Source organism: Toxotes jaculatrix, chromosome 7 (genome assembly GCF_017976425.1).
Source record: "Toxotes jaculatrix isolate fToxJac2 chromosome 7, fToxJac2.pri, whole genome shotgun sequence".
Taxonomy (NCBI): domain Eukaryota; kingdom Metazoa; phylum Chordata; class Actinopteri; family Toxotidae; genus Toxotes; species Toxotes jaculatrix.
The window spans coordinates 5,677,071-5,694,038 of NC_054400.1; the positions used below are offsets into that span (position 1 = coordinate 5,677,071).

General features: G+C 40.3%; 1 protein-coding gene across 2 annotated transcripts in view; it reads left to right on the plus strand.

Moving 5' to 3' along the window:
- Positions 1 to 16,016, plus strand: part of LOC121184650 (potassium channel subfamily T member 1-like) — a 36,011-nt gene extending 19,995 nt beyond the window's left edge. For both annotated transcript variants that reach the window (XM_041042450.1, XM_041042451.1), the window contains 11 exons: positions 314 to 486; positions 1,327 to 1,398; positions 2,015 to 2,149; positions 2,496 to 2,607; positions 3,185 to 3,286; positions 3,582 to 3,665; positions 3,766 to 3,894; positions 4,605 to 4,625; positions 4,814 to 5,111; positions 10,589 to 10,673; positions 12,220 to 16,016. In XM_041042450.1, the coding sequence (XP_040898384.1) occupies positions 314 to 486; positions 1,327 to 1,398; positions 2,015 to 2,149; positions 2,496 to 2,607; positions 3,185 to 3,286; positions 3,582 to 3,665; positions 3,766 to 3,894; positions 4,605 to 4,625; positions 4,814 to 5,111; positions 10,589 to 10,673; positions 12,220 to 12,340 (1,332 nt within the window). In that variant the 3' untranslated portion in view covers positions 12,341 to 16,016. The remainder of the gene's footprint in view (positions 1 to 313; positions 487 to 1,326; positions 1,399 to 2,014; positions 2,150 to 2,495; positions 2,608 to 3,184; positions 3,287 to 3,581; positions 3,666 to 3,765; positions 3,895 to 4,604; positions 4,626 to 4,813; positions 5,112 to 10,588; positions 10,674 to 12,219) is intronic.
- Positions 16,017 to 16,968: the final 952 nt, after the last annotated feature.

A 16,968-nucleotide genomic window follows, 5' to 3' on the forward strand; every position in this document is an offset into this window, starting at 1 on the left:
ACAGGTAAACCTGCAGTTCAACCACAACGCAGCATAAATGTCAGTGAGATGAATATGTACCAGTTAGGGGTGTATAAGGTACGACAGTTCAAAGTCATGAAGAATCAAAACTGAGACAGATATTCACACTTTTTAGACGTAAAATGGAGGACCCCTAAAAATAAAGCTTTATCAAAATTTGATGTGAACTAGCCTTTTTTCTAACCATTTTGTAGTTAAGATAAAAAAAGAACTGTTATATAATCCGTCTGCTAAGAACTCAGCACAACTAAAACCTGACTGACTTGAGGTTGAATTGTCTGTCTCCATCCAGGGCTGCACACATAACAGCTTTGAGGATGCCAAAGCATACGGCTTCAAGAATAAGCTGATTATAGTCTCTGCAGAGACAGCGGGAAATGGTCTCTACAACTTCATTGTCCCCCTTCGTGCTTACTATCGACCCAGGAAAGAACTCAACCCCATAGTGCTGCTGCTGGACTACCCGTAAGACAGTTCAACTTCCCTTCTAATCCAGTGTTTATTTGTGTTTTACTCCTAAACTGATGTACTTTAAAGGCATAGAAGTTTTAATAATCTCATCATAAACTCAAGAGAGATATCTTTTATGTGGAGTCTTCTACAACAAGTTACCTCCTCCTATAATTATGTACACATAATGCAATAAAGATGAGATAGTATGCCAATTCACTTCATGCATGGTTCCCATATGGATTGGCTTAGCAGCTAATAAAGCTGGCTTTTCTCTGGCCCTTTCCTACATGCTTATCAACACCACTATACATTTATATATATAGTATTGTATTTATATTGTACAAATTGCATATGTTTGTAGTTTAAAACAAATTGGATCTATAGCCGTCCTTTGCTTTTAAGATGGAAAAAAATTGCTTTTGCATTATTCATAAACAGAAATTCTCTCTGCCTAGGAAAGTCCATTTGTGTGTTAGGGCATGTATACATTTGTGTGTGTGTTTCAGCCACACTTTTTTGTTGGTCTATCTCATTAACTTTGACCACATCTCTGTGGTTGCTGAAACAGATAAACTACACAGGCAGAGAGCCACAAAAGCTCTGCCTAAGAGACGCCTGCAGGATATTCCACAGCAACCGGTTAAATCCTGCTTTTGCACTAAAGAATTAAGCATATATTTACCTCTTGTTGCCTCATAAACCATCAACTGATACAGTTCAAACAAATCCCTCTGCCCTCATCAACAACCAAATTTCAGGAAATTACAGCAACAATGTCATAATCTTTCATTGGGGTTTTACCAAGTTAATTAGTGTGGGATGCTCATTCATGATGTTGCCTGTTTCCCGCAGGCCAGACAACCACTTCTTAGAGGCCATTTGCTGCTTTCCAATGGTTTACTTCATGGCTGGCACAATCGATAAGTAGGTGTTTGAATTTTAAAAACCTTCTCGTTTGATTAACTAATTTAATGATCATGTTCATCTCATTGTTTTTTCATTTTTAATGAATGCAGATTGATAAATGATGCATTTATTGTTTGAGGATGAAAAAGAAATGGCTGCTTTCTTGACTAAAATTTTGCAGTGATGTTCAAAAATCATACAGCATGAAAGCTATTACAAATAAAACATAGACACCCATTTTAGCAGTATGTTAAATGCATGACGTGCACATAGGGGACTGGGTTGCACCACGCTAACTGCTAGCTAGTTTGAAACTAGTGATTTAACTAAATCAGATCGCACCTTTAATATGCTTAATACTTTAATACTAAACTAACTGATGCTATGCTATTTAGTGTCTGTATTAGCCTGAGAGCTGGAGAAGCTGGCTCCTGTTTTCTTCAGATTGTTCAGAGTGATTCTGCAAAAATGTAGGAAACTAAAATATGGGTAGTAGACACGTGTTTGTGGAAACTGTGTACTGTACGTGTAAAATAATTAATGGACTATATTGAACATTACATATTTTTGTTATACCACTGTTATCAAGAGAAGATATTTGATGCCATGTTGTGCTGTTTTCTGAATGGACCAGCCTGGACAACCTGCTGCAGTGTGGTATAATCTACGCAGACAACTTGGTGGTTGTGGACAAAGAGAGCACCATGAGCGCTGAGGAGGACTACATGGCAGATGCCAAGACCATTGTCAACGTCCAGACCATGTTCAGGTAACAGAGAGATTGCTTTACTATATAGAAGCATACAGTAAATAAGTGTCAGTGGGTGTTTGCAATGAACGGCACCTTCCACTTAATCTGGTGTTCACTTAATCAGCGTCTGCATCTGTTCTCATTAAGATGCCTGGAGAGTAAAAGCTTGTTTTTCGGACTTTGCCAGAATAAAGAGTGAGTTCACCTCAAAGACAAACTGCAGTGGCCAAAGCTCTGAAACTGCTCTTTTATTTAACAGCTAAAATTAAAAGCATTTATCACTGCCACACCAGGTCTTCCCCTCAACACAAAACATTTAATCTCTCCAGTGACATCCCTCTTTCTTTATCTCCACCACTCTCAGGCTGTTTCCGAGCCTCAGCATCATCACTGAGCTCACGCACCCGTCCAACATGAGATTCATGCAGTTCAGAGCCAAGGACTGCTACTCGCTCGCTCTCTCCAAACTCGAGAAGGTTAGTGGTTCAAGATGGAGGATCTATGTTGAAACTCACTTTTCTGTCTGAAAGTGACAAAGATGAAACTCTGTAGTCCATCCACGTTTCATCCATGTGTTCAAAAGAGGTATCAGAGCTCGATTATAGAGGAATATGTGGAAAAAACATTTTTCTCCTTTCCCCTACATATTGAATCTGTTCCAACTTCAGTAGAAGGGCAGGGAAATGGATCTGCAACATAAATTGAGCTGCACTATCTTACCTTCCCCCAAATTAAGTAACAGGACTTATTATTTTGAGTCTCTTTTGTATCTTTATTTGATTTTCAGGTCTGAATACAGAGAATAAAACACAGAAATACATCATAGTTACTTTCCTCTTTCTGTGCTTTTTCTCTTACCTACAATTTTAGTTTTCACCTTCACAGTCCTTTAAAAATATGTATCTCAACCAACTTGTAAGTTAGGTGAAAACCAACAGGCCTTTTCATTTCCACGTCTTCTTGAAGATGGAACTAAAGAGCAATAGTTCAGAAAACACAAAGTAAAAAGTGAGATTTTAACTTTTTTTTTTTTATTTTTATTTTTTTTTTCAGATCGAGCGTGATAAGGGCTCCAACCTGGCCTTCATGTTCCGGCTGCCGTTTGCTGCAGGCAGGGTGTTCAGTATCAGCATGTTGGATACGCTTCTTTACCAGGTGGGATAACAGACTTCTAGGTTTGAACTTTGGTTCATTATGGAAGAAGTCAAGATAAATATAGACCTATGGCATACACACACGTCAGTCAAGTCTTCAAGGCTCCAGGCACACAATGAACAGTGTGTGATCATCAGATTGTTTTTTTTTTTTTAATAATTAAATAGATTTGATTTGCTCAGTATTTTTGGAAGCATATATACATAAATGTCTAAAACTAATTCCCGTACAGGTTGGTTGCAGCTGAACTAGGTTGGAAGCTTCTTCATCACAGTCATTTTCTTTGTTTTGACAGTCATTTGTTAAGGACTACATGATCGCTATTGCAAGACTTCTTCTGGGTCTGGACACCACGCCTGGCTCTGGGTACTTGTGTGCTGTAAGTAGGAATGCTCCTGCATCTAAAGTGCTTCATAAGTTTGAGTAAATGTGTTTGTGTGACTTGCATCAACTGTTTGATTGTTGTTGTCTCTCCTCAGATGAAGGTCACAGAGGAGGATCTGTGGATCAGGACTTACGGCAGACTCTTTCAAAAGCTTTGTTCCTCCAGCGCTGAGATCCCCATAGGGATCTACCGCACAGAGTCACACATGTTCTCAACCTCAGAGGCAAGTTCAGTTTGATCTCATGCTTAATATCAGATACCTGGCTTTGGGTTTGGCTTTAGCTTTGGCTTCTGGTTTGGCCTTGGCCCTGCTGCATCTTTGGCTTCCCTCCATTTGTTCTTGTTTCAGGATTTTCTTCTCCTTGTTCACTTCCTGTTTTTTTATTCCACTTTTCATGCTCATTTCCTCCCTGTATTTTTTTTTTCTTGTATTCCTCCTTTCCTTAAATGCTTATGTTTTGTTTCTTTCTTGTCTTCTGGTCTTCCTTTCAATATTGTTTCCATTTTGCCTTTATTTATCCCATCTAATTGGTAATCTTGGCTCTCCTGTTTTTTCTCATCCTGTCTGCCTACCTTTTATTGTCCATTCTGCATGTATCTCTTTTTTCCTTTTTTTTTCCTTTGTTTCACTTCACTTTTGTTTCTTTTTCCTTTATCATTTTTATGACCCTTACATGACAACAAGGAAGAAAATTTTGCTTGGATACCACAATTTACAAGCCAGTGTGATTACTGAAATAGAAATCAGCCTCTCAATAGTATGTGGCAGGTTATGTAAGTGGCTTGGTAGTGAAATAGTAAATCCACCGCATTTACTATTTCATGTGCCGACTTTTGAGGCTTCTAATAATTTTATTTGCTTTGGACGCTCCCATCTTTCATTGCATCTCTTTTTGTTTGGGTGTTTGTCTGTTTGTCCTTCTCTTGTTTCAGGGCAAGGACAGTTATGCACAGGTAAGATCCAAACAATCTGGATATTTCAGCTGTCACCTGCTAAAAGCAGGCAGAGATGAAAAATACCTTACTGGCATTTTTCTGGGCAAAGTCATTAAAGACTTACAGACAGGTATCTCTTTAAAAAAGAAAAGAAAACGGACACAAACATAGTATCCAGCATTGACACTGTCACCTTACTCTCCCAGTCTCAGGTGTCCATCAATGTGGAGCAGGGCGAGGAGCATCGGGAGCGCGGAGAGTCCTGGAAGGAGAAGACGGCCCACAGAAACTCTACCACGAGCGACCAATCAGAGCACCCGCTGCTGAGGAAGAAGAGCATGCAGTGGGCACGACGTCTAAGCAGGAAGAGCGCCAAACCGTCAAGTCGAGCCGAGCGCATCTCGCAGCAGAGACTCAACCTGTACCGACGCTCTGAGCGACAGGAACTGTCTGAGCTGGTCAAGAATCGCATGAAGCACCTGGGCCTGCCCACCGTCGGATACGGTGAGTAGAGCAGCTGGTGGCATGATATTCAAAGAGGTAGTTGGCGGTTGATGTGCTTTGCTATTTAGAAGTTGACTTTTAAAAAGTTGTGTAATTCAGTGTAATAGTACTTTATTGTATGACAAGTCTTAGCACAGTATAGCTGATTTTTAACAATGATTTTGTATTTTTATTTATTTTAATTTAATTTATAATTACCTAATTGTAATCAGAAATGATACACCTGAAAATGAATAATAATGAAATTTGTGATGTTCTTTGCAGATTGGAGTCTCTGTTTTCTAAACATTTCTTTAAGGTCACAGAGACTCTGGTGAAATTATATAGTTGGTTGAGTTGGTCCTCAGTGGGTGAAGCCTAAGAATCTCAAATTTTAAGGCAGCTTGTTTTTTTTTTTTTTGTTTTTTTTTTTTTAAATGTTTCTAGTTTTTGTGAATCACTTTCCCATATGGCATGTACATTTGAGTTGTAGCAGCAGGTTGACTAATTTATTATTTATGTTCATAGACAGAAAATTAACTTAAATAATCAATTATTTGTCTAAGTGGTGATCTTGTTCAGCTGCAGACTTTTTTAAAAAAAAAAAAAAGCAGCTCTTTCATCTTGTTTAGATAAAGTATCCATGTTAGCTCTAAATAGGTTGTATTCATCAACACAAAAAGGGCCAAAGCTGCTCACAGCTTTGCATTTGCTCCAATCAGGTCTGGGTGCCTGACTGAATTCTGTGTAACTTAAACGTGATAGAAGAAGGATGGGGGTTTACGTGATTCTTTCGCTCCAGCCACTGAGGCTTTTCTCAGCCAATTAAATTATCTCTGCCATGAGAGCACTGCAGAAATGTATTTAAAACTCCAACTCTGTGTTCCAGTCATTTTATCTCATCTCATTTATTATTAAGATGTGGTGCTGTGAGTCTCGATAGAACAGAACATTAACATCACACCTCATCATCATTAACCTTCAGAAAACCTCATTTTCTCACATTAGTTTCACACTCATCAGATTCTTCTACCATGTGCCATAACTCATATGAACCACTACATAGTCATGATCATGCCAACACGTAGATGAGTGAACACATTGTGCATGACGATGCAGGAGCACCAAACCTTTTTTCAATTGCATTTGATCACAGACTGCAATTGCCTGCATTCCTATTTTCTATCTGCTCACTTCTGTACTTTTTTCCTTTGTTCCTTCTCTCCTCTCAGCTTCACGCTTTAAAAAATAAAAAAAAAAGGCAGAATCATACTCCAGATGTTTTGCACTTGCTAAATATTATGTAACATGTCAATTAAATACGTTTCAGGAAGAACCCCAAAAGCTCAAGATCTTCCTAAGAACCATGAATGTCAGTGAGGATTACTGCAACTTGTGACAGATGAATAATTTGGAAGTGATTCTGTGCACACACTAATGCATGGCCTCTTTGCTTTGCTCTCACCTTTTCAAGAGTTCAAATGCATTCGCTGCCTGCCTGATCTTTCTTTTTCTTTGTCTTGTTTTCCCCCTCCTCTGTTCTTCTTCCTTCTTTCTCTCTCTGACTCTTTTATCTTCCCTCCTTTTGGCTTGTAGAGGATGTTTCTAATCTCACTGCGAGCGATGTCATGAATCGAGTAAATCTAGGATATTTGCAAGGTAATTTGTGTGCTGTTTATAACACATTTATAACATGTGAGTGGTTATGGTTATGTCCATCTTGTGGAGAAAGAAATTTTGTCCTTTCATCAGCATCCATTGAAGAATAGTACTCTGAATTTATCCATAGAACCAAAAATACTCCTTTGTAGAAGGCGTTTGTTTTCGTCCCACTTTGCCTCATCTGTTATGGATACTATACATTTTCTAGTTGATTATAAATGAACAAATTAGGACATTGAAGTTAACAGTGAATGCCATTGCTTAGAGTTGCAGGACATTTCAGAGCACCCGTATACAGAGGGGACCAGGCTGTCAGGTTAGCTGGTTGATCACAGTACTGCAACTTTTCTGCATGAGTGTGTGTGTGTGCGTGTATGTACAGTATGTATGTATGTATGTGTGCGTGTGTGTGTGTGTCCTGCCAGAATGAGTGGTAGATCAGCAGCCAATCTATCTCGCTCTACTATCTCTCTCTCTATCTGGTCTCTTCTGCATTGTGTTCCTGTGAGGTGACGTCCCAAATGGCTAGAGTACTGCAGGGCATAAGAGTATGGCTTAAAGAGTGGAGCAGAACACGTTGTGTCTGTGGATGGAAGGTTAGATGTAGAATATAAATATAGACCTCAGTAATATAGAGAACAGTGTGTATCAGAGGTGTCCTGGTGTAGAAAATAAAGAACTGAGAGGAGGAAATGCCATTTTGCTTTACGTCGAGTTGTCTTCACCTCCGCCTTGTCTGTTATTTTCATATATCAGGGCACCCCAGAACATATTACCACTTTATACAATGGCCACTTAACCACAGGCAAAAACAGAAGTAGTAGTTTTTGTTTTGCTAGTTAGACTTAACTAATATTATTGCTGTGATTGCCTGCAGTTGAATATAGTTTGATTTCCAGGGGCAAGAAAAAGTATGTGAACTCTTTGGAATTACCTGGTTTTCTGCATTAAAACACCCATTAAACACACAGTGTTTACAGTGCTGGTGGAAAGTGTGATTTTCATAAAAAATTTTCCTACAGAACTACAGCTCAGCCATAGCCTTAGGACGTCTGTTATGCATCTCTACTGGGTTAAGATCTGGGCTCTGACAGGGCCACTACAAAAGGCTGATTTTCATTGTTTTAAGTAGTAGTAAGCTTCAAGTTGTAGTAAATATACTTTGATGATTAGAGCCATTGTCACCCAGCTTCTACTGAGCCTCTGCTGGCGGACAGCCATTTTGACATTATCCTGTTAAGATATTTTGGTAAATATATATTTTAAGACAAATTTACACATAAATGCAGGTGATTCCAAAGGGTTCACTTATTTTTTCTTGCCTCGGTAGAGTGGCGGTTATGCTGTCAGCAAGTATTAGTACCAGAAACATTTTTTGTGGCGATGGTTTTGTACTCCAGCACATTGGATGACCATGACGAAGATGCTGAAGTGCTGACTTTCATTATCTTTAATTACCCACCAAGAGACAATTCTGTAGATGCTGGGAGTGTGTGGAAAGATACTCAGAAAAGTATGTCAATAAAACTCTATATATTGTTGTGTTTGGGAGGGAAATGAACATGCAAATAAGATTACAAATTCAAGTGATGCTGATTTTTAGCATTTTTATTGTCACAATAACCAAAAAAGGTGGAGAAAGCACAAAGTACAAGGAATTATCTATCTGTCTATCACAAGGATGTTTGCATACACATTAGATACATTAGGAACTATTGATCTGTTATTCGTAGCCTTCAGTTTGGTGGAGGTCAGGTGGCCATCTTGATCAGTAGCCTGCTGCAACGACCTAAAATTGGATGATTATATAAAAAAAATAAATAAATAAAAATAATTTTTAAAAAAACAACTGTCAAAAGTCAGCATTTTAAACTTGGCCGTTGTTTGACGTGCTGGATTACAGAGCCGTAACAGTGAAATCGCTGACATAATACTTTCCGACTGGATTGCATATTTTTCTCCAATTTCAGCAAACAACTATTCACTAATTAGAAATGAGTATTTTCTGTGGCCATGGTATAATCCATATTTAATACACTGAGTAATCTACAGAAACACAGTGAGGAGGGAAAATCAATCGGTACGGTCCTTAACATCACTCATAAATCCTGCAAGCATCTTCTCTCTCCACTTATCAGTGACCTTTTCCAGCATAATCGAACACATGTAAGTTGGAGGTGATGATCCAGCAGCAGGTCGAGCTCTTCCACTCTCACACTCCCGGTGTGTTCTGCTTCACTCTGTTTGGTTTGAGTCGCTCTGCGTTGGGTCCAGTCTGACGGATGCTGGAGCATGTCCTCTGTGTCTGTGGGTGTGTCACATGTCACCTGGGGGGGGGGGGGGGGGGGGGGGTTAGTTTGTGGGGGGATGGTGGGGGGGCTGAGTGTTGTCCGTTGGCATGGCAACCTGCTGCCTTACCGGCCTGTCGGTCCAGTGTGGAATGCGCAGGAGAGTAAAGGAATGCGATGGAGATCGATATGTTGCGTAGCCGCGGACGCTGTCTGCATGTTGGCTCCGTTCTGAAGCTGCGCATGGGGTCCTGTTTGGGTCAGCAGGCAGCATGGGCCTCCCCTTGTTCCACAAAGTGCCCTGTCAGTAACGGTTAGCCCTTCTCTCTCTTCCACCCCGCCTGGCTTTATAAAGGGCCGCAAGCAGGTGGGTTGTCATGGAGACACACGTGCCCTCCTTTCCCTTCCTCTGTCCATCACGCAACGCAAGTAGGAGCCGGTGCCAGAAAACACTCAACACCCAAACATACAGTCAGATACAGATAATTAACCCACACACTGACAAACACACTCTCACACACAGTCATGTAACTCATCTGGGGAATGAGGAGTGTTAAAAATGAGTTTCCTCTTATTGATTAAGAAAATTAAAAATAGAGTAAAATAGTTTCCATGGTTAGCTTAGTTACATTGTGGAAGCAACAGAGAATATCGTTAAAGCTGTTAATGTTCAATGTTTATGTAATAAGGGTTCAATGCAGAAACAATTTAGAGTAAATTAAGCAATTTATCAGTCTACTTTGTATTAGATAAAAGGGGGATAATTAAGTTTTTTAGAAAGTCTTTAAATCAATTTTTAAAAATGTGTTACTTTATTAATATGTAATTGAACAAAAATTAAGAGTAATTTATTACCATATAACACAATCAATAATTATGTTTACTACCAAAATAAAGAGTAAAAATAATAAATCAACCTGGCAGTTTTCAAAACAAAACAACTGATTATGACTTTTTTTTTTGCCTTTTACCAGCTCTGGACTGGATTCGTATAGCAGAATAGTTTTACGTTTGTGTGCAACATATTCAGCTGATATCAGTGACGGCACCTACTATAAACACAGCTTGCCTCACACATAGGTAATTGCTAAATGAACAGCAAACTATTTCAGAGTTGGAGCTTGGCCAGTAAATCTGCCAGGGGGAAATACTGGCTGATAACAGCTTCTTGCAGATTTATGAGCAGTGGTGTATATGAAGACAGATAAGTAACAAGAAAGTTCAGTAAAGAAATGCCAAATTAGGCCGTTTAGAAACGGCATATCCATCGCGCAGTTTGTCGCACAGGTTACAGCCATTTTTAAAATAGTTATTAAATTGTTATATTAACAGTTGTAACAAGCGTCTCTTTTACAGCCAGTGTAGGAAAAACATAACTATTTGTTTCATAATTTCACACCACTGTACGTGGGTTACTTTGCCTTTGTCCTCACTGAAAGGTTAAAAGTGGTTAGAAGGCTCATTTCCTGGCTGATGTACTGTGTAACGGGGGAGGACGGGGGAGGGCTCCAGAGCAGCTGTGAAGGACTTTTCTGTCTCTTTTTACAGACGAGATGAACGACCACCAGAACACGCTGTCCTACGTCCTCATCAATCCTCCTCCTGACACCATGCTGGAGCTCAACGACATTGTGTAAGAACCAGGGCACAGGACACATTACTCTCTCATTTTTACCATTTATCTAGTAGATTTTATTTTTGTAATCAGAATCAGAAAAACGTTATTAATCCCCGTATGGAAATTCTTACAAACCCCCAATTGAAAATGAAGAAAAGAAGAAAATTACGCATAGAGTGTGTACACCAAGAGATAACAACTAGGAATGCACCCATTGTGAAATTGTGGGCCGATGTTTAAAATAACAACTTAGCCGATTCTTTTTCTTTTTGTTACTTATTCCCTATTTTGTGCCAGGAAAACATTACTGAACTATTTTAAAAGTCTTTCAGCTCTTCATCATACTATACTTGAATGAGCACAAATTCAATCAGACAAAGTTATGAAACAAAAACAACCTTTAATGTCAATTTTTAGATGACATTTAAGATAACCTTAATTCACATGACAAGTTCTTTTCTGAAAAATAACTTTCCACAGCCCTTAGAGTTCTAACTAATCAATGAAAAGATTTTTTCAGTACCAAGGCTACATTGCCCAATAAAGAATATTTTTGTGAAAAATAGAAAATACATCAAGCGTAAAAACAATTGGAAAATAAATAAATCGTTATTAATAAATACAAGCATAAATAGGGCTATCCTTCACCTTGTTTATTTTTCATACAGAACTCAAAGTCTATTTCTCTTTTCATCCAAGATATAAGACACAGAGCTAAACAGCCGCTCACTCTCCGTGCTGGTGCATGGCGCACAAAGGTGTTTGCGTGCCATTTGTGCCGGTTGTGGAAAATCTCCAGAATCTCCTCAAACATATCATGCAGGGACGGCCCTGCTGCGTCGGGTCGTTGCCTCTTGCGCTGTGGGTGATATGCGCTCTCTCCATCGCGCGTCCCATCCTCGGCACCGGCAGCAGGCAACAGGTGCGCGTCAAGTATTGCTCGTGCGCGTTGTTTAACATCCTCATCAAAGTAGCGATCCTTGTCTCTGGGATTCAGTAAGGTAGCAATGCAGAACATGGGCTCATATACTCTATTTGATCGAAGCGTTTATTTACAGCCTCTAATAGTGAGGTCTTTGTTGTTTAAACGCCGTGGTCTGTGTCAGCCTGCTTGCTCAGAAGACGTCTCAGGGCGCTCACAGAGGGGACGACGTCGGCAGCTGATGCCTCTGATGAGCTAACTTCTCTTGTCAGTTGTTCAAACGGGGAGAGGAGTGTTATAAAGTTTTCAATTAATTGCCACTGGTGCGCGCTGAGCGTGGCGGGGAGGTCGTAGTCTGCGGCATATCTAGCAAGTGCGCGCTTTTGTTCCAGCGAGCTCTCCATCATGTAAAAGGTACTGTTCCACATTGTTCATGCGACATGTAAATCAACACATAATCATCGGCCACTGCCATCGGTGAATGCCATCTTTATTTGCCGATGGCAGATGGCAGTTAACGAGGCGAACATCGGCCCACATCGATGTTCAGCTGATGCATCGGTGCATCCCTAGTAACAACATCTAAAAGATGTTTTCAAGAAAAATCTGGCCAAAGTTTTGTTCCGTTTATCTCTTCAGGTACATTATCCGGTCCGACCCGCTGGCACACATGCCAGATGACGCACAGGTGGCGCAGCCGCGCGGCAACAAGAACCAGCAGGACTTTGGCACAGAGACGAGAGACGAGACTCACCTCTGAAACCCCCCTCAGTCCTCAACACCCTGACCCTTAACCTCTAAGCCCCCAGCCGGGCCTACAGAGCTTGTTTGTCTCACACAGATGAAGACTTGTCTCTGGCCAAGAACAGCTGTCCATAGTGTGTGTGCATTAAGTGTCTCTCAGCCTCAGACCACAAACAATCAACATGTTAAAAGACGGACGGCGCTGAGAGAACTGCTGTTTCCCACTGAGCTGCTACAGGAGGATGCATGAAGAGTGCCTCGTCATTGACCCCGACTCCAATCACACGCCTACTGTACTGACACACGTCGCCCTCGCTAAACTATCTCAAACCCAGAACCAGGCACTGGAAACGACGCCCTCCTCCCAACCAAAGGTCTAAGAGGTTTGGTCGCTGTTATGAGATGTCTTTGGACAGTCTGGGGATTTTTTTTTTTTTTTTGTGCACTTACAAGATATCAAATCATCATTTCACTCAGCATGTTTTGCTCAGGGGTGAAGTTGCCCCTCGTGCCGTGACTCAGGCCGAATTCCTCTGAGCCTGTTTCTACCTAAACTCACAAAAGAACCGAATCTCGGGGCAACTGCACCCTCCTCCACAACTTCACAGTCATGTTCTCTAAAGGGTAAATATTCAAGCATTTACCAGGAAATTACGGTACATGTGCACTTTCCTTAATTTATTACAGATTTTGACTGTTTGTATTTATTTATCAGATGGGATTTTCATTTTCTTTAAGAGCACAAACTTTTTTAAAGCAAACTGCCATCTGTGAATATACACACTGTAGTGGCACTTTTATCAGCCATATTAACATTTCCTTCTCTGTTCTTGTGTTTTTGGAAACCAATTTTTGCTGTAGTTATTATTGAAAAGTAAATATTGTTAATTTATTTCACTATCTTAAGGGTCCCAGATCATGTCTGCTCTACGTGCCATTTTGTTTACTTTATTTCTCTGTAAATATATTTAAGTGATTTGTACATTATGTTCCATTCTGCATCTATTTTGTGATAGCAGTGTTAGTGTTTTTTATTTCAGAGCCTGACCGATACGTAAGACGTGCACCTGCAGTATAGAAATGCCAAAAGAATACAGGTAAATGAGGGATAAATTCATACAAAATATGAATCATCAAGCGTATCTCAACCATTCAGTATCTCAGCGTTAATGTTAGTGATACAGACTTGCCCATAGTGCACACTACTTCATTTACATCATAATTCAGCAACACTTATTGTAGTTCATATTTGCCAAGTGTTATAAGCTGTTTTTTAATACATTATTTTCTTAGTTAAACTTAAGAATATATGTTTATTTTTTGGTTTGTAGTCATCATTTATGGATTTTTTTTTTTTTTTGACATTTATTTTGCTGTAAAGTGTCTCACGCGTTATAGATCATGGCCACAACTATTAGCCAAGCAGATTTTTGGACAAATCAGGCTAGCTGTTTCCACTCGCTTCCAGTGTTTATGCTAAGCTAAGCTAACTGTCTCCTGGCTGTCAGCTCTCCTTTTGTTTACAGGCAGGAGACTGACATCAGGACACAGTGGCGCGAGGGCGCCAAATACAGATGGAGGGCAAGAAGCATTTCAGGCCTTAACTGACTGACACTGAGAATCTACCCTGTGGAAAAATGCCTATGTTTTGTGTAGTTTACCTGTGCTCAAATCATTCCAATAGAGAAAAAGAAAAAAGCTATTATAGGGTACCAAAAGTAGTCACCCACAAAGATGAGAAATATTTTTAAAAAAAACTTGCAGAACAACGCCATTAAAGGTGGATCTTTAACCTTCTTCTGTGGTCGGGAGGAGCAATCTGCTAATGTCTGCAGTGATCACTTTTTCAAAGGTGCGGTAACAGTAACCGCCTCAATTGTCGGAAAATCTTTAAGGTACGTGGAAAACTCGCTCATCTTCATGAGGTATGGGTCACGTCCAACATATTGTTTGACTAATTGTGTGTATGTCCGTCTCAACACAGGATTTAAACCCGTGCAATACGGACTCTGCTAATTTTTCCTCCATTGGCTTTGACATGTAACTTACTTCCTGCCCTCCGTGAAACCCAGCGATTGAATTCTTAACAAGAGAACTAATCGCTCTCTTGTTGAGAATTCAGGGCTCTCAAGTCTCACGCATTGAGCGTGACAGTCACGCTTTTCGGTCTTTTGTCGCTAAAAAAAAAAAATACCGGTAAATTTCTCTGGTGCGCCGTTGCTATGAAACCGGGAGGAATCAGGCAGGTCTGCTATGGAGTTGAGCGCGTCTCTTACCTATCAATCAAAAAAGGAAAGGGGCCGGCTAAGATAACACAGCAACCAATGTGACACCCCCGTCCTCTCCTAGTGACTTTAAGTGTTGATCCCAACAGGACAAAAACGAAAAGTATGATCAACAGATCTATTATTATTTAATTTTTTAAACTCATATCGATATCAGTATTGGTATAGAAATCCAGTATCAGTCAGGCTCTAGTTTTTTTTTATTCTTCTAACTTGAATTCACTTGACCTTGATGGTAAATATTCTTTTTTTTTCCCCCTGATCCTTCAGTTTCATAACTCTGACGGAGTTGCGGTAGGACTGGTGGCAGAACAGTTTGCACAGATATTGACAGGCACAGTTAAGTCTATTTCTATCCTGTAACCCGTTTCCAAATGTATTTGGAACGTACTTGAGCTGAAAACAAAGTTCTCTCCTTTCCAAACTGTAGAGGCCACACATTGTGTATAGAAGTGTCACTGTGCAGTATTTAATCTTTTCATTTGTTCATTTCTCAGATATATTTATAAATTCACCATTTACCATTTTGCTGTTTTGTTTTAGTCTCTTCTGATTGTTAAAAAGTGAAAGAGGACTTGAACTATTTTGCACTAAGCTCTGCGGGGATGTCTAGAGCATAACAGCATGACCCTTTAATCTGAACCTGTGCAACACAGCGGACAGTATTCAACCATTCCTGTGAAGCAAAGACAGTCAGATGTGCAGTAATAACATGCCATGAATTTTGTTGATTTGATTTACCTTGCACATGTTTGCAAAGCTTACTTTGTTGTGTGCAAATGTCAAAGGAATAACAAGTGATACTGTAGTTATTATGAAGTAACCTCATATTTTGTTTGTCTTTGGAGGAATCAGCATAAGCTTTTTTTTCTTTGCTCAGTGGCCCCTCAGAAGAGTCAGTTTACAGGGCAGGAGAGCTGAGGAGTGAAAGCGTGAGCGACCCTGATGGAGGATACGATCGGTGTGCAGATCCATTCATTTAACGTCTTCCTGGGTCCTCGCTTCTGATAAAGTTCAACACACCACAAAGAAATCACTTCAGATCTCCTACCCTCCATACTTACAATATCACAAGGGGCATGTAAACACTAAAAAGCATGTTTTGATATACAAGCTTGCCAAGAACAATACATTTTGTACACTTAGCAGGGCATTTAGTGTGATGTCCCGTTGCTAGAGAAACCCATAATCAAGTCAACTGCTTGCAAGTTGGAGCCATTATTTGATACTGTGTATTTATATGAATGGAACGTGCATGTCGTCTAGGTGTTATCGAAAGCCTCCGTATTATGTTTACCTCTACTTTGTTTTTAAGTCATTGTCAAAAAGGGGTTGATCCATTTTGTACTATTTCTTATGAGAAGCGAGTGTACTTCTCCACATATGAAATCTGAACAAATAAATGCTGCATGCAGCCAGATCTAATGAATCAAAGCGTGTTTTTATTTCATCTCAGAACTTCAAACGACGGCGTGAGGAACGGTCACGTACAGTTAATGTGTAATTTAACTATTTAACAGCAGTCAGTTATTTTACTATTTTACTTAACTTTAAAAGTGTCAGAATAAAGCTGCATAATGTGTAGAAAACTTTTAGTGAATTATCTTCCCGACTCCTGCGGTAGCTCCACCCTAACGCCGCTGCTTGTTGACATGTATCTGCCTCCACCTCTCTCGGGTCCAGCGGCCGTTGTTCTGCACGACTTCGTGCAGCAGGTCCATGAAGGCGTACTCGTTGCCGTGCAGCAGCGTTTCATCATCTGGCGATGTTCCACCGGAGGGCGCTTTGGAGCCGGTGCTTCTGTTTTCAGGCCTCTGTCTGCTCGTCACAGCTGGATTTGGTCCCTTGCTGCTGCTCTTCCTACTTGTGGTCTTGTGTGCAGGATTTCCTGCAGGGTTAAGGTCTTGATTTTGACTTGTTTTTTCTTGATTCAGATTCTGGGTTTTACTGATTGGCTGTCTCACTAATGCCGGGTCCTCTTGCTTCACGTCGGCATGGGAACGATCCTCACCGAGAGATGTGGTCTTGTACTTTAGCTCTGAGGACTGAGTGTGTTTCGATTTCATGGGAGCTGCGGTCATTTTTAAAGGATCTTGGTTTGGAGAAGTTTGTAAATCTTCCATTTGATTTTCTTTTATTTCTTCTTTGTTGTTGTCCGGATCAGAAACAGAAGGCTGCTGCATTTTGTTTTCAGACTTCTTCACTCCACCGGGAAACTCCTCAGTTTCATTTTCCTCCTTCATTTGACATCTTGCTTGCCACTGAACCACAGTCGGAGGCCAGGTGGAGATCCTCCCCATAACTCTTCCCGTCTGTGATCTCTGACCCGAACTGTCCGTGGGATGTTTGTGGAGAGGAC